Source organism: Psittacula echo, assembly GCF_963264785.1.
Source record: "Psittacula echo genome assembly, chromosome: 6".
NCBI lineage: Eukaryota > Metazoa > Chordata > Aves > Psittaciformes > Psittacidae > Psittacula > Psittacula echo.
Genome location: NC_137743.1, coordinates 67,874,224 through 67,889,030, shown reverse-complemented (window position 1 = coordinate 67,889,030; position 14,807 = coordinate 67,874,224). Strand labels below are relative to the sequence as shown.

Genomic DNA, 14,807 nt, shown 5'->3' with positions numbered 1-14,807 from the left:
TGCAGGTTCTGCCCCAAAGCTTCTTGACAGCCAGCTGTCCCTCAGACTGCACTGTTGCATGCAGTTATTTCATTCTAGGTGCAAGGTTTGCATTTGTCTCTGTAATAGGTAAATAAAATCCTTACCAATTTGGCTGTATTAACGAAAGTGAGCTCTTTTTCCCATGCTGTCAGATCTGCTTTCTGGTTACATTTATAATGTCCAAGGTCTTGCTGGAATGCACAAGTGAACTTCTTTCTCTTTTAGTGCAAAAATTTCAGTGCTTCAGGGTACTTTTTTTTTCCCTCAGATGTTAGCTGGAATCCTTTTACAAGGCATTACCTCACAAAATTCCTTGTGGCCTGCAGTCAAATAACATTACAAAGATCAGGAGATGAATTTATCTCCAACTTTTTTCCAGTAAGTTTGCCAGGAGGACAACATTGTTTTTGTTTTTCACAAGGTTTGATTTTTAGTTTGTATCAGACATTGAATATTCACAGGCTTTGCAAACCAAAACGTGAAATCAGATAATAACTTCATATGCATATACAAATGTTTTGGTAATATTCCTTTAACATAAGCAGACTTGAAATAAGTACATAAGCAGACTTGAAAAAATTATCTTTACAGCTTATGATCTAAGGAAAATACTAAAGTATGACAATAAGCTATGGTAATAGAGTGAGGAAAAAATGCTCTATATGCACATCAAAATCTTTATCATTCAGATTAAAAAAAAGCCCAAACAAAAAAACCCACACCAAACAAACAAAAAATGAACAAGGAAACAAAAAACCCCAAACAGAATTGTTTCTTATACCTTCAGACATTTCTGATACAGATGTAATTCTTCTGCTCAGATTATGTATCTGTGTGTGTATTGTGCCTATATGTAACTACATGGTATCCCAAGATCAAGACCTAACAAAGCAAACTGAGTTCCAGAGGACACTGACTCTGTTAGTTTTGGATATGCATTTAAAATATCTGACTGTTGCATAGCTGAACAAGGATAATAAGCTCATGGGATAGTTTTTAAGTGTCTGTTGAATTTCCAGATAACATAAGGATTTAATCCTAAAGCTTCATTGATAAGGGCCTTATTTCTCAGACTAAGGCCTGAAGCCTTAGTGATGAGAATTTAGATTTGCCCATAACCTTGTTAATACTGTATTGGTGACAGTACCAAGTTCATAATTTGAACAGCTCAAGAAATATTTAATCCCTTCAGAAACTTGAGGCAGGTTATGAACTCTTTACAAAGAACAGCAGAACAATCTCCATTCCGGATTTGCTTTGGCATCCTTTCCTTGGGAATGTGAATTTCCCTGAGTTGTCAGTGCCAAAGACTCTAAAGTTTCTGGCAGCCATTCATCTCTTCTTAGCTTGTGATCTCAGCTCAGTGTCCCCATTCTGTTGAAGGTATATATTTAGCAGTGACACTTAAGGATCTCCTCCACACCATGTTTTGCTGCTTTGCTATTCAGTGCCCATGACCAAGGACACTGGGCTATCCCTCTCCTTGAAGGTATCCAGAAAGTATGCAATAGTTTTTTACTGTACAGGAGCAGGCAAAAGGATCAGATAATGTGTTTCCTACAGATCTGTTATTTGCTTGTGCTTACTTGATTTGGCTTGTGTCTAGTGCTGAATGGTGTACCAGAAGAATACATTCTTAGGGTGATTAGGCAGTTTTCAGAAGTCTTGCTACTTTTCATGACCAGCCTGTGGGGGAAGAGATGGATTTATCTTGCTTATGATCTTTAATCATAAAGACGTCTTTATTCATCTTTATTTGCTTCATCAAGCTAAGCAGTGTTTAGAACTAACATTGTTAGACCTCCATACAAATATTTATATTCAAAGATGAATGCATTTCCTCCAGGGTGAAACCACAGATGCTGTTACTAATTAGAGGATATATTGGAGTAAACATTTCTTTGAAAAACTCTTGTGTTTCATAGGTGAATAGGGGGCATTATATCATTTATCTTTACAAAATCATGTATTATTACATGTTTTACGTGCACAGTAATAAATATCTTTTTTCAATTATAGTTCATTGCCATGAAAAGGAGGATATGATAGTTTGCCCTATGCAACAGTTTTCTATGTGAAATCTGGCAGGTATGTGTATTAGTGTGTGGGGTGAGTATGCAAAACAGCACAAAATGTTATTCATATTTCTTCTTTCTTAAATAGTTTCTAGCCTGTTGGTAATTCAGTTGTATAACTGAAACATTACTAGAGTACATGGGGGGTTTAGTTAAATTCATAACAGTTTACATAAAGGGCTATCTGCTGACCTACCTTTAAAGGTGAGCTTTAAAGATCATGAAAAGACTTAAGGAATCAACCATTTGGTGCAGTCTGCTTCTTTGTTCTTTTTTTAAATTGTGGTAATTGGATCATTATTATAATGTATTTTAATTTCAGTAACAAGTTAGCTTACTCTGTTTTCAGCCATGTTATGTACAAATACTTGCCTTTCCGTTTGACGTGTGTGTTCAAAATCTGCTGTGTGCCTATTGGGTTTTGTGTACTTTCCTGACAGAGTCTGGAATCCAGACTATACTTAAATCCTCAGCACTTGATTCTTAGCTTAGCCAGAAGGCAGAATTCTTGACCATGGAATATTAAAATATCCCATAGATGTTGATGTATTGATAATTTGTTGCAATATTTGTAAAATTTATTCTATTCTTATTTCAATAAAGGTAGCACAACGACCTGTGGAATATGAGTGATGACAAACCCTTTTTATGCACTGCCCCTGGATGTGGCCAGGTAATGGTCTGACTTGAAGTTATTGACATTGATTAAATAAAAGTAAAATAGTGAAACATATTTCTAGGGATCTGTCGTGGTTTAAACTGCCTTAGCACTTAAATTTAGTAACCTGAAAATAGATGAATTTGCATTATCTGCCGCATGAAATGGATATCCCTGCATCCTTTATATAGAATTAATTTCTTAAGCTGATTTTCTTCGTTGTATTATGTCTACCCGCCATTATATAGAACTGATTTCTTGAATAGGCTGTATTTTTTCATTATATTAGTGCACTTGGAATTATTTGGATTTTGAGTTCAAAATATTTTCAGTTTTATTCTCATAACTTAGTTTTTAGGAATAATGACCACATTAATTTTATATTAATGGAGCCCTATATTTAAGGCGGGAAAGGACTAAGATTTCTTCTTATGTCTAATATGTTCAGACACATCAAAAGTAGCAGAAGAGAACTGCCTTCTCCTAATTGACATGTTTGTCCCCATCATATTTGAATCTAGTTTCAATGTAAGCTCTGTCAGGAGTGTTTTGGGAATTAAATCTCATAGAAGATCCATCATGGGGCTACAGCAATCCTTCATGCCGGTGAAGAAAAAAAAACCTAGTGTCTGTGAAGAATGGGCAAGGCTTCTCCAGATGCTACCTCGTATTACAGAACAGAAAGGGAGTCAGGATCTGGAGGTCCTGTTCCCTCTGAGGGAACTTGTCAATCATATAGTCGGACAGAAAGATGTACTTAAATCTTTTAGTGTAATAGAACACCGAAGTTTCTGGTTTATGCTCTCTGTAGAGATAAGGCATAAGAGCTATGGAGAGCTGGGCATTTGGAGCCCTTGGCAACAGAGTTCTAACAAAAAAAAAGTGCCTGGCCTGTATCACCCTATCTTTCAGTGATCCTGCATTTTGCATTTTCCTCTCAGCTCCACACACACGTGTCCTTTTTCACAGAAGTATTCTGGGTGAGTGTACTCAGAGGTCACCTAAGCTTTTTGTATTGTTTTCTGAGAGATGACCCTTGGTGTGTATCTGTTCGGGGATGTATGTAGAGTGACTTAAATTACTGAGAAATAATCAAAAACAGTCTTGGAACCAACTGTTCACGAAGAAAAGTAAGAACTTGAGTATTCTATAAAATGTATTCTCTTTAGGAAACCTGTATCTTGGGAAGTGTTTTCTTGGATTATATCAGGTGAAACACTGTCTTTACTCACAATTACAGAGGCATAGCAAATTGCAAGTTGGTAAAAGTGAGAATACCTATTTTACAGCACCTAGTTTGTCTGCTTACTGCCTTTTTTTTTTTTTTTTATAGAGTGTACTCCAAATTCTAGGGCACATCTGCAGAGAACTGCATACTGCTGAAAACCTAAGGGATTTTTCAAAATCTGATAAGTTTGTTTCATGAACAGCTTTTCAGTTGACTGACATTGTTCCAGTGTTTCCTATTCTGTTTGCCTCTTTTTTATGTAGTAAATGGTCAGGGGCAGGAGCTAAACTTTATGCTGTTAAATACAGTGAAGTCTGTGATTACAGATCAGTTCTCACTATTGTGATAATATGCATATTACAGAAATCAGATAGTGGTAATCAATTGCTAAACATTATCATGATCCATTAGTATAGCAAATATCTGTTTGCTAACAGTTGATGAAGTCTGCAGCACTTAGAAATTTTATCTTGGGCTTTTGATGAATGCAGGTACTTGCATTACCATTGCCCTCATACTACTACTATTTAGTTACTTTGAACATCATTAAGAGTTTTGTAATATTTCTGCTTGGTACTGTTGACCAAGGAACAACATACATCGCCTAAGAGGGTTGTCTGTTAACATGTTGAAAATTTACTTTCTGTAGAATTGTATTGACTTTGTTCACACTCAAAATTACAACTATTTCTTAAAACTTTCTGCTGCAGCGTTTTACCAATGAGGATCATTTGGCTGTCCATAAACATAAACATGAGATGACACTGAAATTTGGTCCGGCTCGTAATGATAGTGTCATTGTGGCTGGTTAGTATATACTTTTATAACTAGTTTATTCACTTTTCTGCTGGAATGGGCATATGTTGTTTTATGTATTTTCTGTATATAATGCATAGACTTTTTCTGTACATAATGCATAGACTTCTGTTAAGAGATTATGAAACATTTTCTTCATTGTAGTTGTCTGCAATGTATGCTTAGGCAATATTTTCTTACATAATTCGCTTTTGTCAGAATTTGAAGCCAGTACTGTTTTCCAAAAATAACTTTTGGTTAGATCTGTTGTATGAGCTAAATATTTTTCAATTATCAATACTTGAATAATTGATTAACTTATGTAAGAAGCATTCAGTAAGACTGCAGTAATAAAGGCTATGCCTAACAGGATCTGTAACTAGATTAAATTGTATTTAAATTTTAAATATCCATTGGTATTACTTGGCTCTTAAATTTTAAAATACATACTGGTTTTTACATACTGTGGTGACTTTAGAAAAAAGAATTGGTAATTATTATTCTTTGAATGGCATAGTAGAAGAAAAAATCATTTTTGTTTTCATTTTAGCTTAAAATTAAAATACTTTTACTGTATTTCTCCCTCTGAATTCATCGTATACCCTTGGTCAGTTGTAACTATTTCTCTTTGTCCAGGATCAGGAGTAATCACCAATGGATTGTATTACAAATTTTAAAGTTCTTGAATGAAGACAGCATATGCTAATTATTCTGGCAGACTGTGGTTTTTTTCATTGGTGGAACAAAGGTTTTCAGACACTTCGATTTTATTTTTTTTTTTTTTTTCTCTCCTTGTAAGAGGCTAATTGGTGAGGACAAGCAGGAAAACAACCCTTTGTTACTCTTAAACCAGAGCACATGTTTAAAGCTAAGTTGGTCTATGGGATCCCTGGCAATGATACCGAAAGAAAGGGGACCTAGCAAATAATCAGGTGTTTGAGAAGGAAACCATAGCAGCGCCTCTCTCTGCAGCCAGTTGTTAGTTGTAAATGCCAGCTTACATTAGTAAGGTGCGCATAATACTGTTTTACAGTATTTTAAATGCAGGTAACTTTGTGGCAAATGTGGTTAATTTTGACATGGTAATAATAGTGAAATAAGTGGAATTTGCATAGTACTAAAAAATTCCTTAGACTTATTTTAAACTACTTCATGCAGTGGTCATGCAGATACCAGAAGTCTTATGATTCCAGCTTGACTACACAGGCATCATAGGACTCAATACAAAATTGTGTATAATATCACACTTCCTTTTAGAAGTTCCACATGCTTGAAAGTAATCCCTACTTTCTTCACAGCATGAGATGAAAGAAGCAAACTGTCTGTGAGCTGTGCACTTTTATTTTTAGAATTAAAGCCTGTATGTATGCTTTACTTTTATTTAAAAACGGAACCTGTTTGCTCACTGAAGTGATCTGCTGTGTTAGACTAGCACTTGAGAATAGCTCCCTCTGGTTTCTGGACACAGCCACAAGACACTCTTTGATACCCTTCCAGAACTGCAAGGGGCTTACTGCTTTAAACTTCAGTTGTTTGTCTCCAGCAGGTGGTGTCTGCCTTCTGGTTGGCCTCCCTGCAAGGCTGAAAGGGGCCTGCTTGTGAGGCATGGGAGAGTTCTTAACCACGTCGTCTCTTTATGTTTGCTTTTATTCTGAAAAATATTTACGATAAGTAGGTTTATAAATAGTATTTTCAGAATAAAATTGTGGATTGTTTATACACTTCATTTCAGATCAGACACCAACACCAACTCGATTCTTGAAGAACTGTGAAGAAGTGGGCTTATTCAATGAACTAGCAAGTCCATTTGAAAATGAGTTTAAAAAGGCTTCTGAAGATGACATTAAGAAAGTATGTTCAAAACCTTTTTCTTCTCAGAGATTCTACTTTTTTTTGTATCAGAATTTCCATTCAAAAACCCCTGAACTTTGGATTTATATATTGCCTTCTAAACTATACCAGTAACACCCAGTGTTCAGTTTGGGGGTTGGAACTAGATGATCTTAAGGTCCTTTCAAACCCTAACTATTCTATGTTTCTATTCTAATCATTTGCCAGCTGCTTATATATGTTGTATGGAGAGAATACAAATCTAAGATTACTCTTCTGAAGGTTAGTTTACCTGATTAATCTTGCATAGTTAGCAGGGACAGTGGGGCACATTGACTTTGTCTTAATTCTTTAATCGTTAGTTTTGATTTAAATTTTGTTAGGCTCTGAGTAAGCAAAAAATAAGTCTGAAAAGTAAAGAGTTTTTGTAGAAAGAAAAACATTTGCAAGAAACCAACATCGAAAGGATAATATGTGAACACTAATCATTTTGATCAGTTTTAAAATACCCATGTTTTTCTAAGAATCAATAGTCATCATAATGAGAGTTAAATACTGACTAAATTTAAGGAAGCATCAGTAATTTGGTTATTTTATTCACTTTGTGTTGAAATCACTTTTACCTAGAAATTATTGATCACAACCTAAACATCTACCTTTTTTTTTAATGTACAGATTGAAATATATGAAAGATTTGGACTGTATTTGTTCAGCAACTTCATGTTTTTTATGAGGAACTTCCCATACATTTAAATGCAGTTTCTTCTGTTTATTTTAGTGCTTCCCGGTCATAACTGGTATGGGGCCCAAACATTTAAACACTTCTGCAAATAAAAAATCTTGTTCAATGTCCCCTTTGAATACTTTTGCCTGTGGTTGGCTACCTGGCTGACTTCCCCAGGCAGTGATAAAAAGTGTATTTTTATACTCATATATACTGATTTTGCAGAATCAGTATCTGCATTTTTTTTGTTTTAATAAAGATTTTAGTAGGTACATGTGAATAGGATGGATTATTATCCATTCCTCAGGAAGCCTCACCCTTGTTTTGTTACTGCAACTATACCAAATAATGATTTTTTTAATTTTTTTTTTTTCTAAGTTGGTGTATGCTAACTGTTCTTAAAACACTGCATAGGGTAATACTGATTCTGGATTTACTAATACTGTGTTTTCTGTGTAATTCACCATTGTCTTGGAGGAGGTTATAGGAATTGCAAAATATTTTCAATATTTTAACAATTTCTTTAATTGATACTTATTTTCCAAACTTTCCTGTTTATTACAAGGAGAAATAAACTCCTGCCATTTCTCTGATTGTTTATTATACCAAAGCAATCAGAGTAAAGAGTGGAACAATTTACCATAATAGCACACTTTCTAGGAGTTGATCATTTAGTTTTTTCCTGTAGCATATCATATTCAGCTGTGGTATGAAAAGAGATCCCACTTGTAACAGTCTTCCCTGCCCATTAGTAATATATTCTGTAGGAAAACTAGGAATGAATCGAAAAAAAAAAAAACATCTAGAAGAACATAAGTAGAAGATGAGCTTTTGGGGAAGTTTTGTCCCTAAATATCTGTATAGCAGACTAGACAGGAATAAAGGCTTCCAAATCTATAGTACTGCTTTAAGAATTTTTATAACTTAATTTCTTTGTGGCATTTCAGATGTCCTGGTGGATTTTATCTAAGTAGTAATATAAACTTGCATTTCCAATAACCATTTGCTGCAATAAGTCTGAAATTAATTGTCCAGAGTAGTTTTCTCAATTTGGAAATGTAGTTAGGATTTTATCCTTTGTAACATGTAATAATTTATAGAAGGATAATACCTTCTTATAACTGTATTTTTTTTGTGTGTAGGATAGTCCTTCCTCAACTGTATTTTCCTGTGACTCTTGGAAAAGGAAAACTTTAGAAGTGTTTTTAATTATCAAGAAGAAAATACTTAGTCTGACATTTGTGTTGAAAGACGAAGGTTTACTGATGATTAGTGTTCATGTGGATGCTGGAAAAATAACCTTGACTGGTAATGCGTCTGCATTAAGATCTTCCAAACACTGACACCTCTCTGTTCTTATAAGGCTGATGTTTCTCTTCAGTTGTTTACATTTTCTTGTGTATTCTAATTTTTTAGAGATTGAGTAATTTTGGTTTGCACTGTTATTCTTAGATGCCTCTAGATCTGTCGCCTCTTGCCACACCAATTATAAGAAATAAAATTGAAGAACCTTCCGTTGTAGAGACAACTCATCAAGATAGTCCTTTACCTCATCCAGAGTCTACTACCAATGATGAAAAGGTCAGACCTTTTTTTTTTTTTCTCCTTTTGGAATTTATTTTTCAAATTTTCTCATAATCTGTATGTTTATTTTACATGCTGATAGCCCCACTACTTAGCTGTTGAAATTAGAAGAATTTTCATGTGCTGTGTTCTGTGGATATATGCTTCATTTGTTTAATTCTTTAGTTAGCTCTGCTTGCTGCAGTTATTTCTAGAAAGGAAATAAAATTTAATATTCATGCTATGTTAGAAAAGGCTGAGGGGGCTCTTTAAACTGTTTTATTCATCATCATTCATAAACAAGAAAAGAAAGTTCAGTTTCTTCGCTTTGTTTTTAATAATGTCAACAGTTTGTGACTCTTTGTGTGTACAATTTTATGTTTACCCTATGTTTTACCATAAATAGGTTTGTAGAACAGTAGGGGATGTCCTGCAGAAATGTGCAAGGATGAATGCCTTTCAAAGCTAAGGACCAGATAATTTTTGTTTCAAATGTTACACCCTTTCAGCTATAGCAGTGTTGTTTAAAAGTGATGATCCTGGGCATCTGCTTGTTTTAGTGTTTACTTGAATACTTATGGAAGACTGAGGTATTACCTGTCACTACAGGATGTTGCAGTCAAATCAGTTTTAGAACTATTGCTCTAAGAAATAAGTGGTTAAGTAGTAATGGTAACTTTGATGTGTGACTTGCAGTGTTTTCATCATATCAAATTCTCTTGAAGAACACAAAATGAAGCAAAGTCAGTGGAATTCATTATTTCTCTTCCTACTTCAATAGATAAAAATATAAGGAGCAAAACATAATAAAACAATATGGTTGTTCTAGTCAGTCTTTTCACTATGTGCATCTTCAGCGGGCAGCCTGTGTTTGAGGGACTTGGCTACCTTATTCCTGAAGAACAGCAGGATACAGAGGTAATTCACACTGGAAGGAACTTCAGGATTTCCTGGTCCAGCTTCTTCCTCAAAGCAGAGGCTAGCTCTGACATAAGACTGAGTTAGTCTTGGCTTTATGCAGTCTGGTCTTGAAACTTCTGAGAAGGGAGATGGCACAACCTCTCAGTGCTTCCAATGCTGGGCTGACCTTGTGAAAGTGTTTTTCTTTGGATCCAGTCTGAACATCTCTGGTTTCAGCTTGCGCCCCTTCTCTTATCCTGCCAACAGCCACCAGTGTGAGAAGAGCCTTAAGTGTGTTACAGAAATTTAAGAGAGTTTCAGTTCAGATTTGGCTTTACAAAGCTCTGTTGAGTTTTATTAGTTAGCAAGGATGAGTAATCGTAGGTAATCAAGGCAATCATGTAGTCTCAAAAATAATAAAAGTAGTTTAAAGGAATACATGTGAAGAGCTGCTTAGCTTAAGCAAATCATAGTCCAAGTCTTAAGCTGTTTTTATTTCGTCTTTATTTCAGAGGTTAGTTTGGTGGTTTTTTTGCTGCAAATACTTATTCTAAGTGCTGTAATTTTGGCAGGAGATATCATCTTTATACAGTAATGGTTCAGTATCTCATTAGCAGCATTACAAGTGAAAATTATATCTCAATGCTTGGCAGTACTTATAAACTTCTTTCATTCATGATGTAATTTCAGTGTTGTCACTGTAACACTGCTGAAGTGAAAAGCTGCTGCTGCTGCTCAATGCTGTTCTGATGTCTGATTGTAGAGGCAAGCTGAGCATGGATGAGGGTGCTGCTTAGAGTATGCTGCTGCTGAATGTGGCCTGCAGAAGTTGAGAAACATGAGTGAAGTGCTGCTGTTTTCTCCGTTAGATTGTTATATTCTCCTGTAGACGTATTGAAGGAGGGAAGTTTGGGGTTTTTTGGGGCATAGCTGGTTTTAATATGTATATATATGCACTGTAACCACTTTGTTGCCTGAATATATTTTAGTAGCCTTAAATGATTACAGCCCATTACTGTATGTGCAAGACAGTCCTAAGTTTCCTTATAGTTGTCTAAGGAGACTTGTAAAACATAATTACTTTCCTAGTTGTCTGAGAGTTGTGGGAGTTCTATTAGGCTTCAGTAAGAGTTGATATTCTGCTTTGAATAGACCAAGATATCATTAGAAATATTTTAAGCCTTTTAGCCTTAAAATAATAAGCAAATGAAATCTAATTTATTCTTTGAGAGCTTTCAAACTCATTATAGTTTCTGAGTAACAATACTTCAAAGGGTGACCCTCAACAGTTTCCCCGGTTGCTTAGTTCTTATCAAATGGCTAATTGCCTAACTTAATTTTTTAAATCCAATTGTTTTCTTACAGTAGTAATCAGTTATACTATTCGTTCTGGTCATCTACTTTACTGTGTAAAGAATTCTGTGTATTCATTAGTAGCATTAGGAGGTTACTGCATAATATTTACTCTTCGATATGAAATACTTGCAGTATGATTTGCACTGTTGTTTTGGATGTTGTGTGAATTGTATAGCCTGTTTATGCTAGCATACAGATTCAGCTGATGTTCTGAGTTCATGATTCATTGCAAATCAACAGGGATGGTTTTCTCTGGAGTTTATCCATTTTTGGGAGACTTTGACACACTGCCTCTCAGCACTTCTCTTCTTGACCTTCTGTATTTTGGTAGCTGTTTCTCCATCCACACAGACAGGTATTTACAGAGGCCACTGGCACAAACCCATACAAAAGAGGCTGGTACGGGATTACTGTTGCTGAGAATATGTGAATATCTGTTTAGTTTACATTTTTTATTAAAGCTATATGCATGGCTTCACGGCTGCTCTAAGCCGACAGTCTTCATCCCTTTTTCATGGAAATAAGACTTACTTTGCCATAGCCATTTATTCTGTGGTGTTCATATATCTAAATTTACATTTATACATATACTTTTATATAAATGTGGTTGCCATATGTAAGAACGTTACAGGTGAAAGGAAGAACGGGGGAAAAAAGCTCTTGGCCCTCTGTTGGTAGCAAACATGGGTGTTCCTGTGTTAGATCCCTACAGCAGGAATGAACTTTGTAGTGGCTCCTTGTTCACAGTGATAAGACAGGTAACAGTGGCAGACAACAAGCAGGAAAGGGTGAAGCTGAAACCAGTGAAGAATGACACAATATTCATTTCTGAATTGACCATTGCCAAAAGATTATGAGGGCAAGTATTCTCCCCTTATACCTTCCTCTAATTTCCCACGATCAAGCAGTTCAGTCTCTTTTATAATTTTTTTATGGCTCTTCTCACTGAATAAAATCTGTATAGCTGGTATATCAAATGCCCTATTTGCAAAGCAGTGTTTAATCCTGTCCTAAGGGTATGCATTAGTCAACTCTAATTTTTTTTTTTTCTGATTCTGTAATTCCATGCTGAATGTTATCTTCTTGTGACTGAATGCTCATCTGTAATTGTAGGTATTGTGTTCATATATAGCGTTTATAAATACACCAGATTGTACTAAAGAAAAAAATTCTTGCTTTCTTCAATACAGCTCATTGTTACTCTCCAAAACCTCTTGTTTGCCATAACTGTTCTTCTAGGTCCCTTGGGGAAAAGGCTGAACAAACTAATGAACCCTGATGGCAAATCTAGCCTCTGAGCTTCTGAAGGGAGAAAACTTAATCACCTAGTGTCCTTTCTTTCTTAAAGCCTAGTTTACCAGGCCACTTACAGTTCTGTAAAGTGCTCAGAGGAACACACATATTTTGCAATGGATGTATAAAATAAAAACAATCTGTAAGACAACTAAGACCTTACTACTTAAAGCTTTGTGGATGTATTTTAAAAACTTAAGCTATAAATATAAATGTCCTGTAGGACACAGGTCTGAGATGTTTGTTTGAATTATGGTTTAACAGTGGAGTAACTAAATACTGCTGGTCTTATGAGCTTAGTTTTATGTGCCGTTGATTGCAGTAGCTAGTGTCAAAAGAATAAATAACTAGGAAAAATCCTGTCTGAAGATAAATCTGAAGTCTGACAATATCAAGGGTTTCCTGAGGAGGAAGGCATCGGTTACAGTAAGATATGTCTAGGTTTTGAGAAACAGCAAATGCAGGTTCTACATTCTAATTGATAAGGTACTTTACCTGACTGCTAAGCTAAGACCTATAGTCAGTTCTGTCCACTGCTTACATGCAACTGATGAATTTTAATTTCTGTGCTAAAGTAATTTCTTCTGCATCAGGATATGCATATATTTTGCAAAGCTATGAATGTAACACTCCAAGTATTTCTAACTTAGTAGCACTCTAGCTAATAGAAGTACATGGAAAAGGATAAAGACTTACTAAAAAAGACAAATTTTGTTTTGGTTTAATTTTTTTTCCTTTTTACTGAACCATAAAACCTCTGTTTCTCTTGTTTAAATCCAGAACAATGGACTGAACCTGAAATGTACATAAAGACACCATAAAATGCTGGGGTTTTTTTATTCAGAGTGTGGGTAGACATGGTGGTGCTGATAGTGCTGTGGGTTTCTTGGCACAAAACCCCTTAATACCTGATCAAAACTGAATTATAAATAATAGTAGCCTTAGCGTAAGTTGAGCCAAGGTTTGTCATAAACGAAAATCACTGCTGTTGGAACAATTTCACTTTGATGGTGTAAATTATTCATCCAAAGGGGGGTGGTTTTGAATGTCTTTAAATGTATAACAGATTCTACTTGCATAATGTGATAGAAATCCTGATCTTTTCTGTCAAACTGTGTTCATTTAACAGTCAGAATTAATGGACTATAATTGGATCTTACAAACTGATGACTTTCTTTCATTCCTGCAGGAAGTGTCACTGCAGCAGACTGCACAGCCTACATCAACAATAGTTCGTCCAGCGTCGCTGCAGGTTCCTAATGTACTACTTACGAGTTCTGACTCAAGTGTTATTATTCAGCAGGCAATACCATCACCAACGTCTAGTACTGTTATTACCCAGGCTCCATCCTCTAACAGGCCAGTAGTGTAAGTTACATAAGTCTCAGTAAAATGTTTTCTTATGGAATTGGAAAATATTTTGTCTTGTTTACTTTCAGTTACTGTTTCTGCAGTTAATGTACAAATTTCAGATGCTTTGGTGTAATGTGGTGCTTTACTACATATGACACACAAAACTTTCACTACATGTGAAATATAATTCCATGTTCTCCACATCACTAAATTCATGGTTTTGATCTCCAAATAAGTATTACGTTACAAACAAACCAATTTAAAATAATGTGTAAACTTGTTCTTTTCTCTGAATAAGTTTTCTTTTATATAGTTCATTCCTTTTTCAGTCCAGTTCCAGGTCCTTTTCCTCTGCTGTTACATCTTCCTAATGGACAAACCATGCCTGTTGCTATTCCTGCATCTATCACAAATTCTAATGTGCATGTCCCTGCTGCAGTTCCAGTAAGTAAGCATGATGCTATATTAATTTGAAAGTGGAGCAGATTTGCATAAGTGCAGCATAGAACTTAGTTTTAAGCAGCTTGATAGCTGTTTTGGCTTCAGAGGGTAGTGCTGTCATATGCTCTCTGTTATGATAACATACTCAGGTTTTCTTCATTTTTATACTTTATCTGGTCAGCTTGTTAGACCTGTCACCATGGTGCCTAGTATCCCAGGAATCCCAGGGCCCTCCTCCCCACAGCCAGTGCAGTCTGAGGCTAAATTGGTAAGTGAAAAACTCCATTATTCCTCAAGAAGAGTAACTTGAGCAATTAATTAAATTCTATTGCTTTTTAAAACAGCTCTAGTTTTCTTTTGTTAGTCTAAATTCTGCAAGTACAAATTTAATAAAACCAGAAAAATAACAGCTGCATTTACTTTACAGATATTTCAGATTCCAGCCTATGTTAGTTCTGTTATTAATGGTCATTTTGATCTTATTTTCAATCGTTAGTTAAAAATCTAGTTAATTTAAAATAAACTCTTTGCTCCTGTATTGGAGGATAAGAAGTGTTAGTTGGAAGAAAG

The 14,807-nt window shown here is 35.3% G+C and overlaps 1 protein-coding gene across 11 annotated transcripts in view; it reads left to right on the top strand.

The window, feature by feature from the left end:
- Window positions 1–14,807, top strand: part of ATF2 (activating transcription factor 2) — a 44,599-nt gene that overhangs the window by 7,262 nt on the left and 22,530 nt on the right. For 6 of the 11 annotated variants that reach the window (XR_013957122.1, XM_080620424.1, XM_080620429.1 and 3 more), the window contains 9 exons: window positions 2,041–2,109; window positions 2,700–2,769; window positions 3,696–3,734; window positions 4,693–4,789; window positions 6,510–6,628; window positions 8,784–8,912; window positions 13,633–13,811; window positions 14,126–14,240; window positions 14,419–14,505. Coding sequence is in view for 10 of the 11 variants with exons in the window: in XM_080620424.1 (XP_080476550.1) it covers window positions 2,722–2,769; window positions 3,696–3,734; window positions 4,693–4,789; window positions 6,510–6,628; window positions 8,784–8,912; window positions 13,633–13,811; window positions 14,126–14,240; window positions 14,419–14,505 (813 nt within the window). In the remaining variant the exon portion in view is untranslated. Of the gene's footprint in view, window positions 1–2,040; window positions 2,110–2,699; window positions 2,770–3,695; window positions 3,735–4,087; window positions 4,790–6,509; window positions 6,629–8,783; window positions 8,913–13,632; window positions 13,812–14,125; window positions 14,241–14,418; window positions 14,506–14,807 lie in introns of all 11 variants that reach the window. The other 5 variants (XM_080620431.1, XM_080620430.1, XM_080620433.1 and 2 more) reach the window with 5 other exon arrangements.